The 13,568-nt window shown below is 60.5% G+C and overlaps 1 protein-coding gene across 3 annotated transcripts in view; it reads left to right on the forward strand.

Moving 5' to 3' along the window:
- Positions 1-13,568, forward strand: part of Rasa3 (RAS p21 protein activator 3) — a 79,926-nt gene that overhangs the window by 37,546 nt on the left and 28,812 nt on the right. For 2 of the 3 annotated variants that reach the window (XR_003300102.2, XM_026381530.2), the window contains exons 3-5: positions 2,665-2,768; positions 4,568-4,662; positions 10,210-10,286. Coding sequence is in view for 1 of the 3 variants with exons in the window: in XM_026381530.2 (XP_026237315.1) it covers positions 2,665-2,768; positions 4,568-4,662; positions 10,210-10,286 (276 nt within the window). In the remaining 2 variants the exon portion in view is untranslated. Of the gene's footprint in view, positions 1-2,664; positions 2,769-4,567; positions 4,663-6,553; positions 6,713-10,209; positions 10,287-13,568 lie in introns of those variants that run through there. The other variant, XM_026381531.2, reaches the window with a different exon arrangement.

Genomic DNA, 13,568 nt, shown 5'->3' on the forward strand with positions numbered 1-13,568 from the left:
GGTGTTAGGTGGCCCTCAGTGTGGTGTTAGGTGGCCCTCAGTGTGGTGCTGGGTGGCCCTCAGTGTGGTGCTGGGTGGCCTCCAGCATGGTGCTGGGTGGCCCACAGCGTGGTGCTGGGTGGCCCTCAGCATGGTGCTGGGTGGCCCTCAGCGTGGTGCTGGGTGGCCCTCAGTGTGGTGCTGAGTGGCCCTCAGTATGGTGCTGGGTGGCCCTCAGCGTGGTTCTGGGTGGCCCTCAGTGTGGTGCTGAGTGGCCCTCAGTATGGTGCTGGGTGGCCCTCAGCGTGGTTCTGGGTGGCTTCCAGCATGGTTCTGGGTGGCCCTCAGCGTGGTTCTGGGTGGCTTCCAGTGTGGTGCTGGGTGGCCCTCAGTGTGGTGCTGGGTGGCCCTCAGCGTGGTTCTGGGTGGCCCTCAGCGTGGTGCTGGGGTGGCCCACAGCATGGTGCTGGGGTGGTCTCAAGTGTAGTGCTGTGTGGCACTGAGCGTAGTGCTGTGTGGCTGACAGCGAGGTGCTGGGTGGCCCTCAATGTGGTGCTGGGTGGCCCTCAATGTGGTGCTATGGTGGTCTCCAGTGTGGTGATGTGTGGCCGATAGTGTGGTACTAGGTGGCCCACAGCATGGTGCTGGTGTGGCCTCCAGCGTGGTGCTGGTGTGGCCCACAGTGTGGTGCTGGGTGGCCCTTAGCATGGTGCTGGGGTGGCCCTTAGCATGGTGCTGGGGTGGTCTCCAGTGGGCTGCCTTGTCACGGTGTGAAATTCTGGAGTTGGACGTATTCATAAAGGAGGGAGGTTTCTTTGAGCTCAGGGTTTTGGAGGTCCGAGGCCCAGGGCTGTGTCTGGAGGCCAACAGAGGCAGAGCATGTGCCTGGCAGGACACCAGAGCCAGGGTGTGTGTGTGCGTCTTCAGGGCTTTCCCTGTAGCAGCACTCACTCCTGGGGGTCCACCCTGAACCTCCTCCAGTGTTTATTTGAGACAGGATCTGGCTAAGTCACCCACGCTGCCCTCTGATTTTCAGTCCTTCTGCCTCAGCCTCCTGAGGGGGTGGTATGACGGTACGAGCCATCATGCTCACGGCTCACATTCCAGATCCTACCTTCCTTCCCAGGCCCCTCGGACATCACAGGTGGGTTCCATTTCCATCTCTGAACCCTTCAGTGGGGATTGAGCTCCATCACTTGGAGCCCTGGTGACACTGGGACATCATCCAAACCAGAGCTGCAAGTGGCCCATGGCCACCTCACAGGAAGCCCCATGGAGGGACAGAAGTGGGCTCAGTCCTGGGCAGAGCCTGGCAGGAGCAGAGGTGTGCAGGGCACGTCAATGCTCCTGTGGGCCCTCAGCGTCTCCTTGGGCTGTGGATAGGAAGGAGCGTTCCTACAGGGACAGCCAAGTTGGGCCCAGGCCCGGGTGTCTCAGCAAGGCCCGCAGCAGCCCTGTGGGCACTGTTAGGGCTGCCTGCTTGAGTTGCCCGCCAGGTCAGCCAGGGTGGCCACAGCTGTCCAGATTCCAGCTGCTAAAGTGTGGATCTGGGCATCTCCCAGAGGCCGTATGCTAAGGGCTCGGTCCCCAGGGTGGGGATCTGGGAGGCGTGGGAACTTTAGACGGCCCCTTTCTCCTCTCAGGGGACTGTCTCAGGTGTCTGTTAAGCAAAGCTGACACACAGCTGCCCTGGGCCGTTATGGCAGGGGCCTGGGACATGGCCTGAGTCACTTGGCGGAGAGGGGGCCTCACATCTGTCACTCTGGCTGGGGGTCCTTCTCAGAGGCTCTGAGGGCCTGCCGAGAGCTAGCCAGCAGGGACAGAAAGACCGAGAGGGTGCTGAGGCTGGTGCTCAGTCCTCGTAACCACTTGGGCACTGGTCCCCTGCGAGCTCCTCGGGCGGCTGGCCAAGGCCCGCAGAGCTGGGTCCTCTGGTCGGGGCCTGAGTCCTAGACGTGCCTGACTCTGGGGTCACTCCTCATCTCAGGTGAGGCCTTGTGTCTGGCTGCAGCAGCCACCTGCCCCACACCGCCCCCAGGTTCCTGGTCATACGTGCTGCCATCAGCCAGCACCCCCCAGCCCAGAACGGCAGGAGGTCTGTCCAGTGAGAAGGCCCTGGCCCTCTGTCCCTCCATTAGAGGCCCTGCTCGTCTGAGGGCTGCTACAGCTGTGGGTGACTCGGTTGGGGCTGCAGAGTCACGGAGCTGCAGGGTGGCGGCACAGCAGGACCTCTCCTGTGAGAAGTGAGAACCTCCGCTCAGCGCACCCAGGACTGTGCACTGAACTCTGAGACAAGCACCGCGTCCCCTTCGTCCCCTTCGTGGGGAGTGAGAGCCGCACCTTAGCAGCAGGCGCCGCCTCCTGGCTCTGTGGAGCAGCATGAGGCATAGCCCACACCAGCTCTCCCTTTTCCTGAACTCTCACTCGCCAACTGTGGAAGTCCATGCTTGGCTCCGGGTGGCCCTGCAGAGTGGCTGGCCATTCCTCCAAGATGCTGGGCAAAGTGCCCCCAGCGGGTCCCCTGTGAGGCTGCTTCATGTCTCGTGGGACACCCAGTGCAGTTGTTCCTGTGGCTGTCACAGCAGATGGCAGTCAGGCTCCTACTGACAGCCAGTTGGCCTGTCCCGCACCAGCATGGACGCCACAGCATGACCCTGACCCTGTGTATTTCCTCTGTTTGTCCAGCCCCTTTTATGGAGAAGACTTTTACTGTGAAATTCCTCGAAGTTTCCGTCATCTGTCATTCTACATTTTTGATAGAGATGTTTTCCGGAGGGATTCCATCATAGGTAGGTGCCTGGGCGGTGTCCCTTCACTTTCTCTGCCCTGCTGCTGAGGGTCTCATCTGGTGGAGGTGGGCAGGTCTGGTCTGGAGCCTTCCTGGTGGAGCTGGGTGGCCGGAGGGAGGGGAATGGCCTGTGGCTCTCGGGCCTGGTTTGGCCTCCCTGTACCCAGGTCCTGGGTGAGCCGAGTGGGCTGTGCGTCTGCAGGTCTGCCCTTCCCTGACAGGGCTTCCACCCCACCTCTGGCTCAGATCCCAGGCCAGTGGGCAGCAGGGGAGCCCACCTCTGGGGTGTAGGCCTTGTCACCCAGCGCCCCAGCACCTTCTAACAGCCAGTGGCATGGGCAGACCAGACGGCCAGGGCCCAGCCCTCACCCCCCACCACAAGGGGCTGCTCTCCCCAGGGACTGGGAAGCTCCCAGAGATGGTGAGATGCCCCTGGTGCAGGTGTTCTCAAGTGTGTCTCTGGGCCGGATGTCTGTCCTGAGGATAGGGACTTGGGCTACAGGGTGCTCTCTGAGGGCTCTGGGGTGCCCTTGTGGGGCCTGGTGGGAAGGGCCAGGGCCTGGTCATGCCATGGCCCTGCGGTGTAGACTCCAGGGCTGAGAGATGAGGTTGGAGGGGCCCAAAAGGCAGCCTGCAGAACAGGACCTCGTCACCCCCAGCAGCACACCCTTCCACACTGGGTGCCGAGTGTAAGCACTCAGTGTGCAGTTCCCACCTGCGTCAGCACAGATCCTGGACCCCTGGTGCCTGGGCCAACACACCGACCTGCAGGCACTGTCTGCACTGTGTGCTTTGAGCCTGACTTGGTGTTCAGGGTGCAAGCAAGAAAAGGCGTGCCAAATGGCCTGCGCGTGGGTGGTTCCCCGCTGGCGCCCAGTCTGCTGGGCCGCTGCAGTGCAGGGTGGGGCTGAGTTGCCCCTGCAGGCCAGCCCAGAGGCACTGGTGGCCCGTGTCCCAGTGTGCTCCAGCCTGGAACTTTGTGGACCAAGAGGCAAGTCCTGCTCACAATTCTGAGGCCAGAGGCCCTGTGGCCCCTGTGACATCACAACGCTGGAAAGGAGACGCTGAGCACAGGAGACCCAGCATGTGGAGGGTCCTGGGAAGAACGGCCATTCCTGCAGGAGGGGCCGTCCTGGAGGCCAGGCCACAGGGAGAGAGGCTCTCGGGCTCTTTCATAGCGAAGGTGGGCACTGCTGTGTAAGTTACAGAACACACAGGCGTGTTAAACACGTGACCATGTCCCCAGCCTGTCTCAGCTCCTAAAAAGGAACAAACACCCCGGGATGTCAGATTCCAGGGGCACACTCCTGAGCAGCCAATGGACCCCAGAGCCTGAATTTTTCCTTATTCCTGTGAGACCACATCATATCCCACGGAGGACAGAGACAATTCTTGCAAGGGCCCTGTGGCCACTGTAGAGGCAGGAGAGTGCTTCCCTGGTGGATCAACACCACGGCCAGTCGTACAGCCCTGCCCGCAAGTGGACTTCCAGGAGGACAGAGTACTGGCTGCGTGAGTGACAGGTGGCAGCTGCTCCAAGGTGTCCCGAGGCTGTGCCTGGAGTGGGGTGCGAGGCAGCGGCCTCCTCTGAGCTTGTGAGTGGAGTCAGCAGTAGGCACCAGGCAGGTGGGTGCCCCAGTGCCCTTCCTCTGGCACCTGGAAAGCTTCCCACACTGGTTGGCACCTTCTGGACCAGGCATTTTAGGTATTTCCAGGGCTGTGTGCTCTGACAGGCAGGTGCCACACCCAAGCCCTGCCGAGGGCTGGGTGGCCAAGTGCCTCTTCTGCTGTGTATTCCAGGGAAGGTGGCCATCCAGAAAGAGGACCTGCAGAAGTACCACAACAGGGACACCTGGTTCCAGCTGCAGCATGTGGATGCTGACTCGGAAGTGCAGGTGAGGTGGGGAAGTGGCCAAGAACCCGGCCAGGTGCCAGGTGGTGAGAAGAGACGCAGCTCCAGGCCTTCCCAGGGAGGAGTGAGCAGCAGACACCGTGTCCCCTGTTCACATGCAGGTTCTGAGCAGAGGCTGACTCTGCCAGTTCCTTTGGTTATCATCACACTTGTCGGGCAGATTGAAATGCTCTAAAAATCATAAAGTAGCTGGGCACCAGCTGCCCGGCCCTTCCCTGGGCAGCACAGCTGCTCTCACACAAGGAAGGTGGCAGGTGGTATGTACGAGGGCCATGCCACTGGGGTCAGATCCCTGAGGGCCATCCTGAGCTCTGGACCAGGAGTAGCACAAAGGCCCACCACCACCAGCAGCCTGATCCTGAGTTGCAGGGGTGTTTGGTCAGCCTGCATTGCTGTGGCCACCATGTATGGCCAAGCCTGGTGCAGGCCAGCCAGTCTTGCTCGGAGCCCAGCTCCCACACCCAGGAGTGATGTGCCCTGCCTGGTGTCTCTGCAAGGCCTCCTGGTCTGGAGGCGGGTCACGCAGGCTGGGTGCAGGCCTGTGGCTCAGCAGTGCCGGTTGCTGGGGTGACGTGGGCTGTGGCCATTTCTGCTGTTTTCATACCTGGGGAGTGGCATCATGAACAAAGTCCCTCACGTCCGTGTCCCATGAGAACTCATCCTGAGACTTCACTGGAAGCTACTGTGGTCAGCTGGTGAAGCTGAGTGCCACCGTGCTGGCCTGCCTGCCTCACCTCAGGGAACCTCTTCCTCAGCTGGGCCGTCTGGGCCAAGTGCAGAGATTCAAGGTGGCAGTCTGCTGAGGTCACAGGCCACTCAGACCCTGTGGCCAATGGAGGTGGGTCCACCAAGTTGATGGTGAGCCAGGCCTAGGGGGAGAGGGGGTGTGAACTTCCCACCCTGGGGGACATACTTCCTACTTAATTAACTCTGCCTCCTGGGAAAGCCTTGGCCAGAGCCCAAGTGTGCAGGAACCAAAGACACTCATCACTGCAGAACTGGTAGTTACCGCAGAGCGGCACCTGCCCCCGCGCCAGCTCTGGCTTCAAAGCCTGCCCGGCAGGGGCTCAGAAGGCAGCTGTGAGCGGGAGCTGCGACCTGCTCCTCAGGCTGACTCAGAGCGGCAGGTCTGGCTGCCGATGGGCAGCCTGCAGAGACCCGGCAGCCTCTCCAGACTGCTGGGTTTTACTGGCAGGTGAGGCTTTCCCATTTCTTGCCTTTTTCTATTCTTTTTATTGACATAAGTTTGAAAAGGTTAGAGATTTATGGAAAGTTGCTGAAAAGAGCACCCAGGAGTGAGGATCATCAGGCTGGTGCCTTCTCCTTGTGCCTGGAGGTGGCACAGCAGAGCATGGCCCTGCCTCGCGTGGCTAGGACAAGAGCTGCCACGGCTGTGCCGCCTGCCGGCTGCGTTCAGATCACACCATTTACACCTGTGGCTCTGTCCTGCGCAGCCCCACCCCAGGGGGTTTGGTGTGGGCAAGGGCAGACCACTGTGCAGGTCCCCCCGAGCCCCCACCCCGTCCGTCTCCAGAACTCTCATCTTCCCCATGTCACCAGCTGCCAGCCTCCAGCACCTGCTGCTCTCTCTCCCTCCCCTGGGCCTGGTGTCCTGGGCTTTCCCGCCTGCGGGCTGGGACTCCCTTCCTCCCCAGGCTGGCAGCACTCCCGGGCGCGGAGGGACGCGCTTGCTCACGGGGGCGGCCCGTGGGTTGGCTCCCTCCGTTGACTGGTGGGTATTCTGGGAAACTATCTGGCGTGTAGACTTGTGTCACCGCCACAGTCAAGATTCAGAACAGCTTTGTCACAACAAAGCTATAAATACGGTACACATGCCAGCCTGTGGTGGGCAGGACAGCTCCTAGCTGCTGCAGGAGGCAGCTGGGTGGGGCAGGTCCCTCCACCCTGAGGAGGCTGCTGCCTCTGAATGCAGATTCCGCCCCCTCCCTGTTAGTCTCCTGGGAACTTGGACAGCAAAAGGCAAGCAAAGCTCCTTGAAGGGCCAGAGGAGGACGTGCGGACAACCCCGACAGGTGCAGTGGACGCTGTGCTCACGCTTCTCTGCTAGGCCTGGCTCTGGACGTTTCTCACCCACAAAGTGGCTGAGATGGGGAGGCGGCTTCTCTGCCTCAACCTGACCTTTAAGTTGCAGGACCCATCTTTGCTCTCATTTCAAAATGTCAGCCACAGTTTTAGAAGGGCAGAGGGCAGCCTATGGCTTCCTGGGTCCACTTCCCTGTAACTCACAGGAAGCCGGCTGGTGAAAGAGGGCCATGGTGTGGGCAGTACCTGGCGCACAAGGCAGAGGGGGAAAGGCAGGCCAGCAGCCTCTCGCCTCCCTCTGGAATGGCCGGCTTTAGAGGTCTTGGACAAACACGTCACGACACAGGCCTCGTCACCTCTGTCCTCACCCCCACGCGGAGAGGGCAAGAGCAGGGCCCAGTGCCCTGCAGTGCTCAGGGTCCTAGGGCACCGAAGGAGAGGGGGCAGCTGCCAGCCCTCCACCCCGGCTCCAGTACACCCTGCACAGGGCGGAGAACCGACCTAGAGTCATCCAGGCCCCAGAGAGAGGGGGGGACTCCGTGGCTCCACGGACGTCGGGGAATTTTGCCTGGTGTGTGTCAGACAATCGGAGGATGGCCAAGGACCAGCTTGGCTCTCACAGCGGGCCCGAGGGGGCAGGATGGTGAGGTGGGCCAGGCCTTCCTTCCTCTGCTTCTCTTCTGTCCCTCTGTTTCCTTGGGACCTCTGTGATGTCTTCTCTCCTCACAGTCTCACTGGGCCAGGTGCAGGACAGCCTGGGACCAGCTCTGCAGGGCAGGCCTTGCTGAGGAAGTGTACAGGGAGCCCTGGGGGCTTTTAAAAAATTAATAAGCATTGTGTATTTTGGTGCAGTTGTAAACTATAGGGAAATTGAGCAGAACAGAGTCCCATGTGCCCTGCCTGACCCAGTGCTGGGGTCTTATTGCTACTGGACACCTGGGTTCACCCTGGGGTCAGGCTTGTGCCAGGGCTAAGGCCGTCTCTGTGCACACCTGCTACCCATATGCACCTGCTACCTGTGCGCCTGTGGTCACCCTGTGGTCACCCTGAGGTCGCCCTTGGTGGTGCTGTTTTTGGTCTCGGGAGTTGTGCTGTCTCTCTTTTGTTCGTGGTCAGCCTGGCTAAGGTCTATTGTCTTTTTCATCCAGCGGACGTTGGCTTTTGTTCCCCTGTTGATTTCCTCTTTTCAGTTTCACCCCTTTCTGGTCTAATTCCTATCACCTCCTTTGTCTGCCTTCTGATCTAATCTGCTCTCCTCGTCTACATGAGGTCACTGATTCAGGGTCCACCCCGCTTCCAGGAAGCGCGGCCAGGGCTCTGAGTTTTCCTCCCAATAGTGCTTTTGCAGCATCCACAAATTCTTGTAAGTTTTAGTTTCTTTTTTTTTATTCATTTCAAAATATTTTGAGATTTCTCTTGCGTTTCCTCTCTGACATGCATGACTTGTTGAGGTGTGTGGTGTGATCTCTGGGTGAGTGGGGTCCAGCTGTCTTTGTCACTGATTTCTAGTTGAACTCCCACGTGACTGATGGGACTTGCAGGTGTGTCCAGGGGACTCTGGTCGTCTCCTCCCTGTGGTTTGGAGGGAGCAGCACTGGGAAGCAGCCACAGCAGAGCTGCCCACCTGGCTTGGCTGAGGACACTGGTCACTTCCAGCACTTTCCTAGCTTCTCCACATCAGTGTTCAACTTAATAAGAAGGAAGGGCAAGTGGCCAGGCAGCCCCAAGGCCACTGTTCTCTTGGAGAGAACAGCTGCCCACAGGACACCTGCCCACCCATCAGGCCCAGCCAGGGCTGACAGGTCAAGGAAGCTGCAGTCCTGAGTCCCCTGCCCTGGCCATGAAAGCCGCCGTGCACAGATGTGCTCCAGGAAGCTGCCATCAACCAGTCGGGCGTGACCCTGGAGGGTCGGGGTTATTTGTGCCAGGATCTCACAGCCCCCTGGAAGGCACTGCCCGCACAGGAAGGAGGCCACATGTGCTGACGAGTGGAGAGCTGGATCTGGTGGCTCCCAGGCAGGAGGGCCAGGGTGTGCAGCTTTACTGCCTTTGCCCTGCCCCGCCTCTCCCAAGCCTCCTGAAAGGAAGGCCAAGCAGCTGTCCAGCGGCCACCCTTGCAAGCAGCACTGGGGGCTGCTGGGGAAAACAGGAAGCAGGAAGGAAGCTGCCTGGCGCTGTTGGCCACAGGATGGCTAATCTCACCCAGCACGTTCCTGAACCTTCCAGAGGCCACTGGAACAAATTCAAGCTTGGTCCTTCCAAGCAGCCTTGGACACCCCCAAAATCAGGTCTTAGAAGAGTTGGTCTTTGAGTGGAGGGGCCAGACTTGAAGAGACGGCCTCCCGGTGGAAGACCCGCCTTTGGTCCTAAGTGCTGGCCCTGTACCCTCTTAAGCCCTAGGACGAGGACACAGTGCCCACTTTACAGATGGAGGGAACTAGGTGTCAGCTCATAGCTCCAGGCCGGGCCAGCGCTCCATCAAAGGGCTCTGCAGAAACAGTCCTGGTGGTCATGATGCCCACCTTCCTGGCTCCCGCTGGCACCACCCTCAGGCTTTGCTCTCAGGCCAGACCCAGTCACGTGAGCCTCAGAGCAGTGAACCCGCAGAGAGGCTGCGAGCCCAGGGCAGGTGGGCAGCAGAGGCCCTGTTGCTTGGTGCCCAGAATTCAGACCTGACGAAGTGGTGGGGACATCACAGGGCACCCAGGTCCTGGCAGGTGATGGTCAGAGGTGCTGAAGGTACCTGTGCAAAACTGGCCATTCATTCCTCAGGAGGTGAGCCATAAGTGGTCAGGTGCCACGGGGGGGACCCAGCAAGGTCCACAGGCTCAGGGCAACATGGTCATCATCATGCCCCAAAGCAGGGACACCCAGGAGCTCTCCAGGTACTGGCTTTCCACTGGGGCCTGGGCGTCCTCCTTCTCCGGGTGTGCAGCTGCTGTCCGGTGCTCTCGTCCACTTCTGAACACTGGACACGCTGCCTGCCCATCGCTCAGATCCTCGTACAACTGGGGGAAAAGCCAAGAGAGGCAGGCCCCGACCCTGCCTGAGGAGAGGGTGTGGGTCATCACAGGGACGCACAGCGGGACGCTCTCAGCTTCCAGCCACTCTGCGGTCTTCTCCAGCACCCTCCAAGGGTGCTGGCTGGGTTCCCTGGCTTCTCCAGGAGCATGTGGGGGCAGGGCTCAGGGGACGCCAGGGGAACCTCCCGGCTTTGCCATGTGGCCCACAGGTTGTGGCTCGCCCAGCCCCGGGGGGTGGACAGCAGCAATCTGGAACTGCTTTGCTGAGAGTCTGTCCTAACGCCTCTGGACCTTCTCTTCAGAAACAGCGCGTGGACACAACGGGGACTCTGGCTGTCCCAGAGAGGCCTTGTCCCAGGGTCCGAGTCCTGGGTCTGGAGCCTGGCCACTGGGTGTCCTCCTGGGGGCAGGTGGCTTTCCCGCAGTCGCTTCTCCTCTGTGACCTCCTGCCTTGTGCCTGGCAGGGGAAGGTCCACCTGGAGCTGAGGCTGAGCGAGGTCATCACCGACACGGGCGTTGTCTGCCACAAGCTCGCCGCACGGTAAGACGCACCACGGGCGGGGCAGGTCCCGACCAGCTCCCTGGGGACCTGGTGCCAGTCCTTCCGTCCTCGGCCAGCCGAGACCTCTGCAGGGTGGGCGCAGGCCTTGGGCAAAGTTGTGGCGTTGCCCCCGGCATCGGAAGGGAGGAAGGGATCCGCAGTTGGAATCAGCCTCCTTCCAGGTCTGGAGCCGCCTGACCGTGTGCTTGGTTTGTGCGGGGACGCTTGGGGGCAGACACCCGTCTAAAGTTGGGCTCTGGGCCCTTCAGGGTGGTGGCCTGCAGTGACTGTGGGAAGCCAAGGGCCCAGAGGGGGCTTCAAGGTGCCGACTCCATTCTGCATAGGTGCTGTGCAGCCCACCCCAGCCATGGGTGCACACACCGGCTGAGAGCTGTCCTCTGGGCAAGCCTGGCCTCTAGCTGGCCAGGCCCTCATGTCCCTCCTCTTGCTGCCCAAGAGTGGCCAGCGTGTCTCCTGTCCCCGCCCTCCCAGATCTCGGAGAGCCTAGGGTGGGCGAGGGCTGCTGGGGAGCCTGTCCCTCACGGAAGGGGCCCAGGTGTGCTGACAACAGGGCCTGTCTCAGTTTCCGGGAGCTCTAACGAACCCCTGAGCAGAAGTTCACATGGCTGCAGTTCTAGTGAGGCCCCGTGCTGCGTCCTCACAAGTGGACATCCTGTGGCCAGACAGCCAGTGTGCTGCTGTGGCCTCTTCCTCCCCTGGGCCCCCCCATAGGTGACTTTGGGGATCAAGGTCCAACCCAGGAGCCTCGGGGACACACTCATGACATCTCTCAGGAGAGAGTGAGGACCCCAGGGACTCTATGTCCACTCTGTCCCTCCTGCCATGTCCTCACCAGCAAGGACGGCACTCTCTCCACCCTCCTCTCCCACCCCAGCATAGCCTCCTGGTGAAAATCATGCTATTCTCCTGCTCCCTGCTCCCTGCTCCATTCACCCTCCTCCCTGCTCCATTCACCCTCCTCCCTGCTCCCTGCTCCATTCACCCTCCTCCCTGCTCCATTCACCCTCCTCCCTGCTCCCTGCTCCATTCACCCTCCTCCCTGCTCCATTCACCCTCCTCCCTGCCCCATTCACCCTCCTCCCTGCTCCATTCACCCTCCTCCCTGCCCCATTCACCCTCCTCCCTGCTCCCTCCTTCATTCACCCTCCTCCCTGCTCCATTCACCCTCCTCCCTGCTCCCTGCTCCATTCACCCTCCTCCCTGCTCCATTCACCCTCCTCCCTGCCCCATTCACCCTCCTCCCCAATCCCTCCTTCATTCATCCTCCTCCCTCCTCCATTCACCCTCCTCCCTGCCCCATTCACCCTCCTCCCCAATCCCTCCTCCATTCACCCTCCTCTCTGTTCCCTCCTCCACTCACCTCCTCCTTGCTCCATTCACCCTCTTCCCCAACCCCTCCTCCATTCACCCTTCTCCCTGCTCCATCACCCTCCTCCCTGCTCCCTCCTCCATTCACCCTCCTCTCTGTTCCCTCCTCCATTCACCCCCTCCCTGCTCCATTCACCCTCCTCCCTGCCCCATTCACCCTCCTCCCCAATCCCTCCTCCATTCACCCCCCTCCCTCCTCCATTCACCCTCCTCCCTCCTCCATTCATCCTCCTCCCTGCCCCATTCACCCTCCTCCCCAATCCCTCCTCCATTCAACCCCCTCCCTCCTCCATTCGCCCTCCTCCCTCCTCCATTCATCCTCCTCCCTGCTCCATCCACCCTCCTCCCTGCCCCATTCACCCTCCTCCCCAATCCCTCCTCCATTCACCCCCTCCCTCCTCTATTAATCCTCCTCCCTCCTCCATTCACCCCCTCCCTCCTCCATCCCCCCTCCTCCCTCCTCCATTCACCCTCCTCCCTGTTCCCTCCTCCACTCACCTCCTCCTTGCTCCATTCACCCTCCTCCCTGCTCCCTCCTCCATTTACCCTCTTCCCTGCTTTCTCTACCCTTTCTGTTCCCCTTCTCTGCTGTCCTGCCCAGGGCCCTGGGCAAGGGTCCCATGTGCATTTCCACTTCCAAGCTCACAGACCAGAGTCTGGTGGACTCACTAAGCCACCCTCCTGGCCAGGCCACCGACTGTCAGGTGAAGTAGTTTCGGAGGGGCATCTGCCGGGGAACACTCCTTTTCAAGCTTCCAGTAGAACCTTAAGCCCAGTGAAGACCTCGTTTTCCATGATTGGAGATTACAAAAAGGAAAGCGCTGCAGGCTATAGGTTTGCAGCTCTTTGGAGGCTCAGGAAACCCCCAGAACCTAGCCCTGGGTCAGAGCATGGGGCTGAGTGCAGGTGGTGCAGGGGGTGGCCCTGGCTGAGGGCAGCCCTGCATCCCTGAGTGCAGGGCAGGCAGAGCTGGAAGCCACCAGCTTCCCAGGTGCCGGAAGGCGGAGGCCCACATCAGCTCCACACGGCCGCTGGTGCATGTTTTGAGATAGGCTGCATATCAAAACCTGTGATGTCAGCTGCAAAATGGTGTCCTTGTTCTTCAGACCCAGAAAGGCCGGCGGGTCCAGCACAAGGCGCCCCAGAGCACCAGGGTGGGACACTCAGTGATATTGTCCTCCTGTCCTCATTTGTGCCCAAGATGCTTCCAGGTTCACAGAGATGATTCTGTGTAGTCGATCCTAGATGATGTATAGTACGGGAACATCCCTGCTCTCAAATAAAACAGATCTGCTTTTCTGCTGTCTTAGGCAGCCCAGCACAGAGCCTGTGTTGCGCAGTTGGGCCAGGGCTGAGGGTGCTAATGTGGGTGCTTTCGGCGTGTGCCTGGTAGGAGCCTGTTTCTGCTTTCGCTCTGAAATGTCTGCACACTGCTGGGGCCATCTTTGCCTTGAGCCCCAGAGCAGGCGTTCCTCATGCTGGTCTCTGAAGAAGTGAGAGGGGCTGCTGTGCACTTTCCATGCCCTCCCTCAACCTCTGGGCCTCACTCCAAGCCCGACCCCACAGAAGTCATGTTTGCAGAGGATGCAGACCCACTGATGGGGAGGGCCTGAGACTCCTCTGATGCTGGGTGAGCTGCTCTCCCACCGGCTGCCCCATGCTCACCCCTAGGGGCCCCTGCTGCCTACGGGATCTGCCTCGTCAACTCAGCTCTGCTGTTGAACAGAGCCCGTGCCTACCACACAGAGTTCTAGATAGAGAGGTAGGTAGACAGGTAGACAGGTAGGTAGTAGGTGGAGAGGTAGACAGACAAACAGGGAGATCAGCAGGTGGGTGCGGAGGAGGTAGTTAGGCAGGCAGGAGACAGGTAGACAGCCCTTAGATTCTTACTTC

Source organism: Urocitellus parryii, chromosome 2 (assembly GCF_045843805.1).
Source record: "Urocitellus parryii isolate mUroPar1 chromosome 2, mUroPar1.hap1, whole genome shotgun sequence".
NCBI lineage: Eukaryota > Metazoa > Chordata > Mammalia > Rodentia > Sciuridae > Urocitellus > Urocitellus parryii.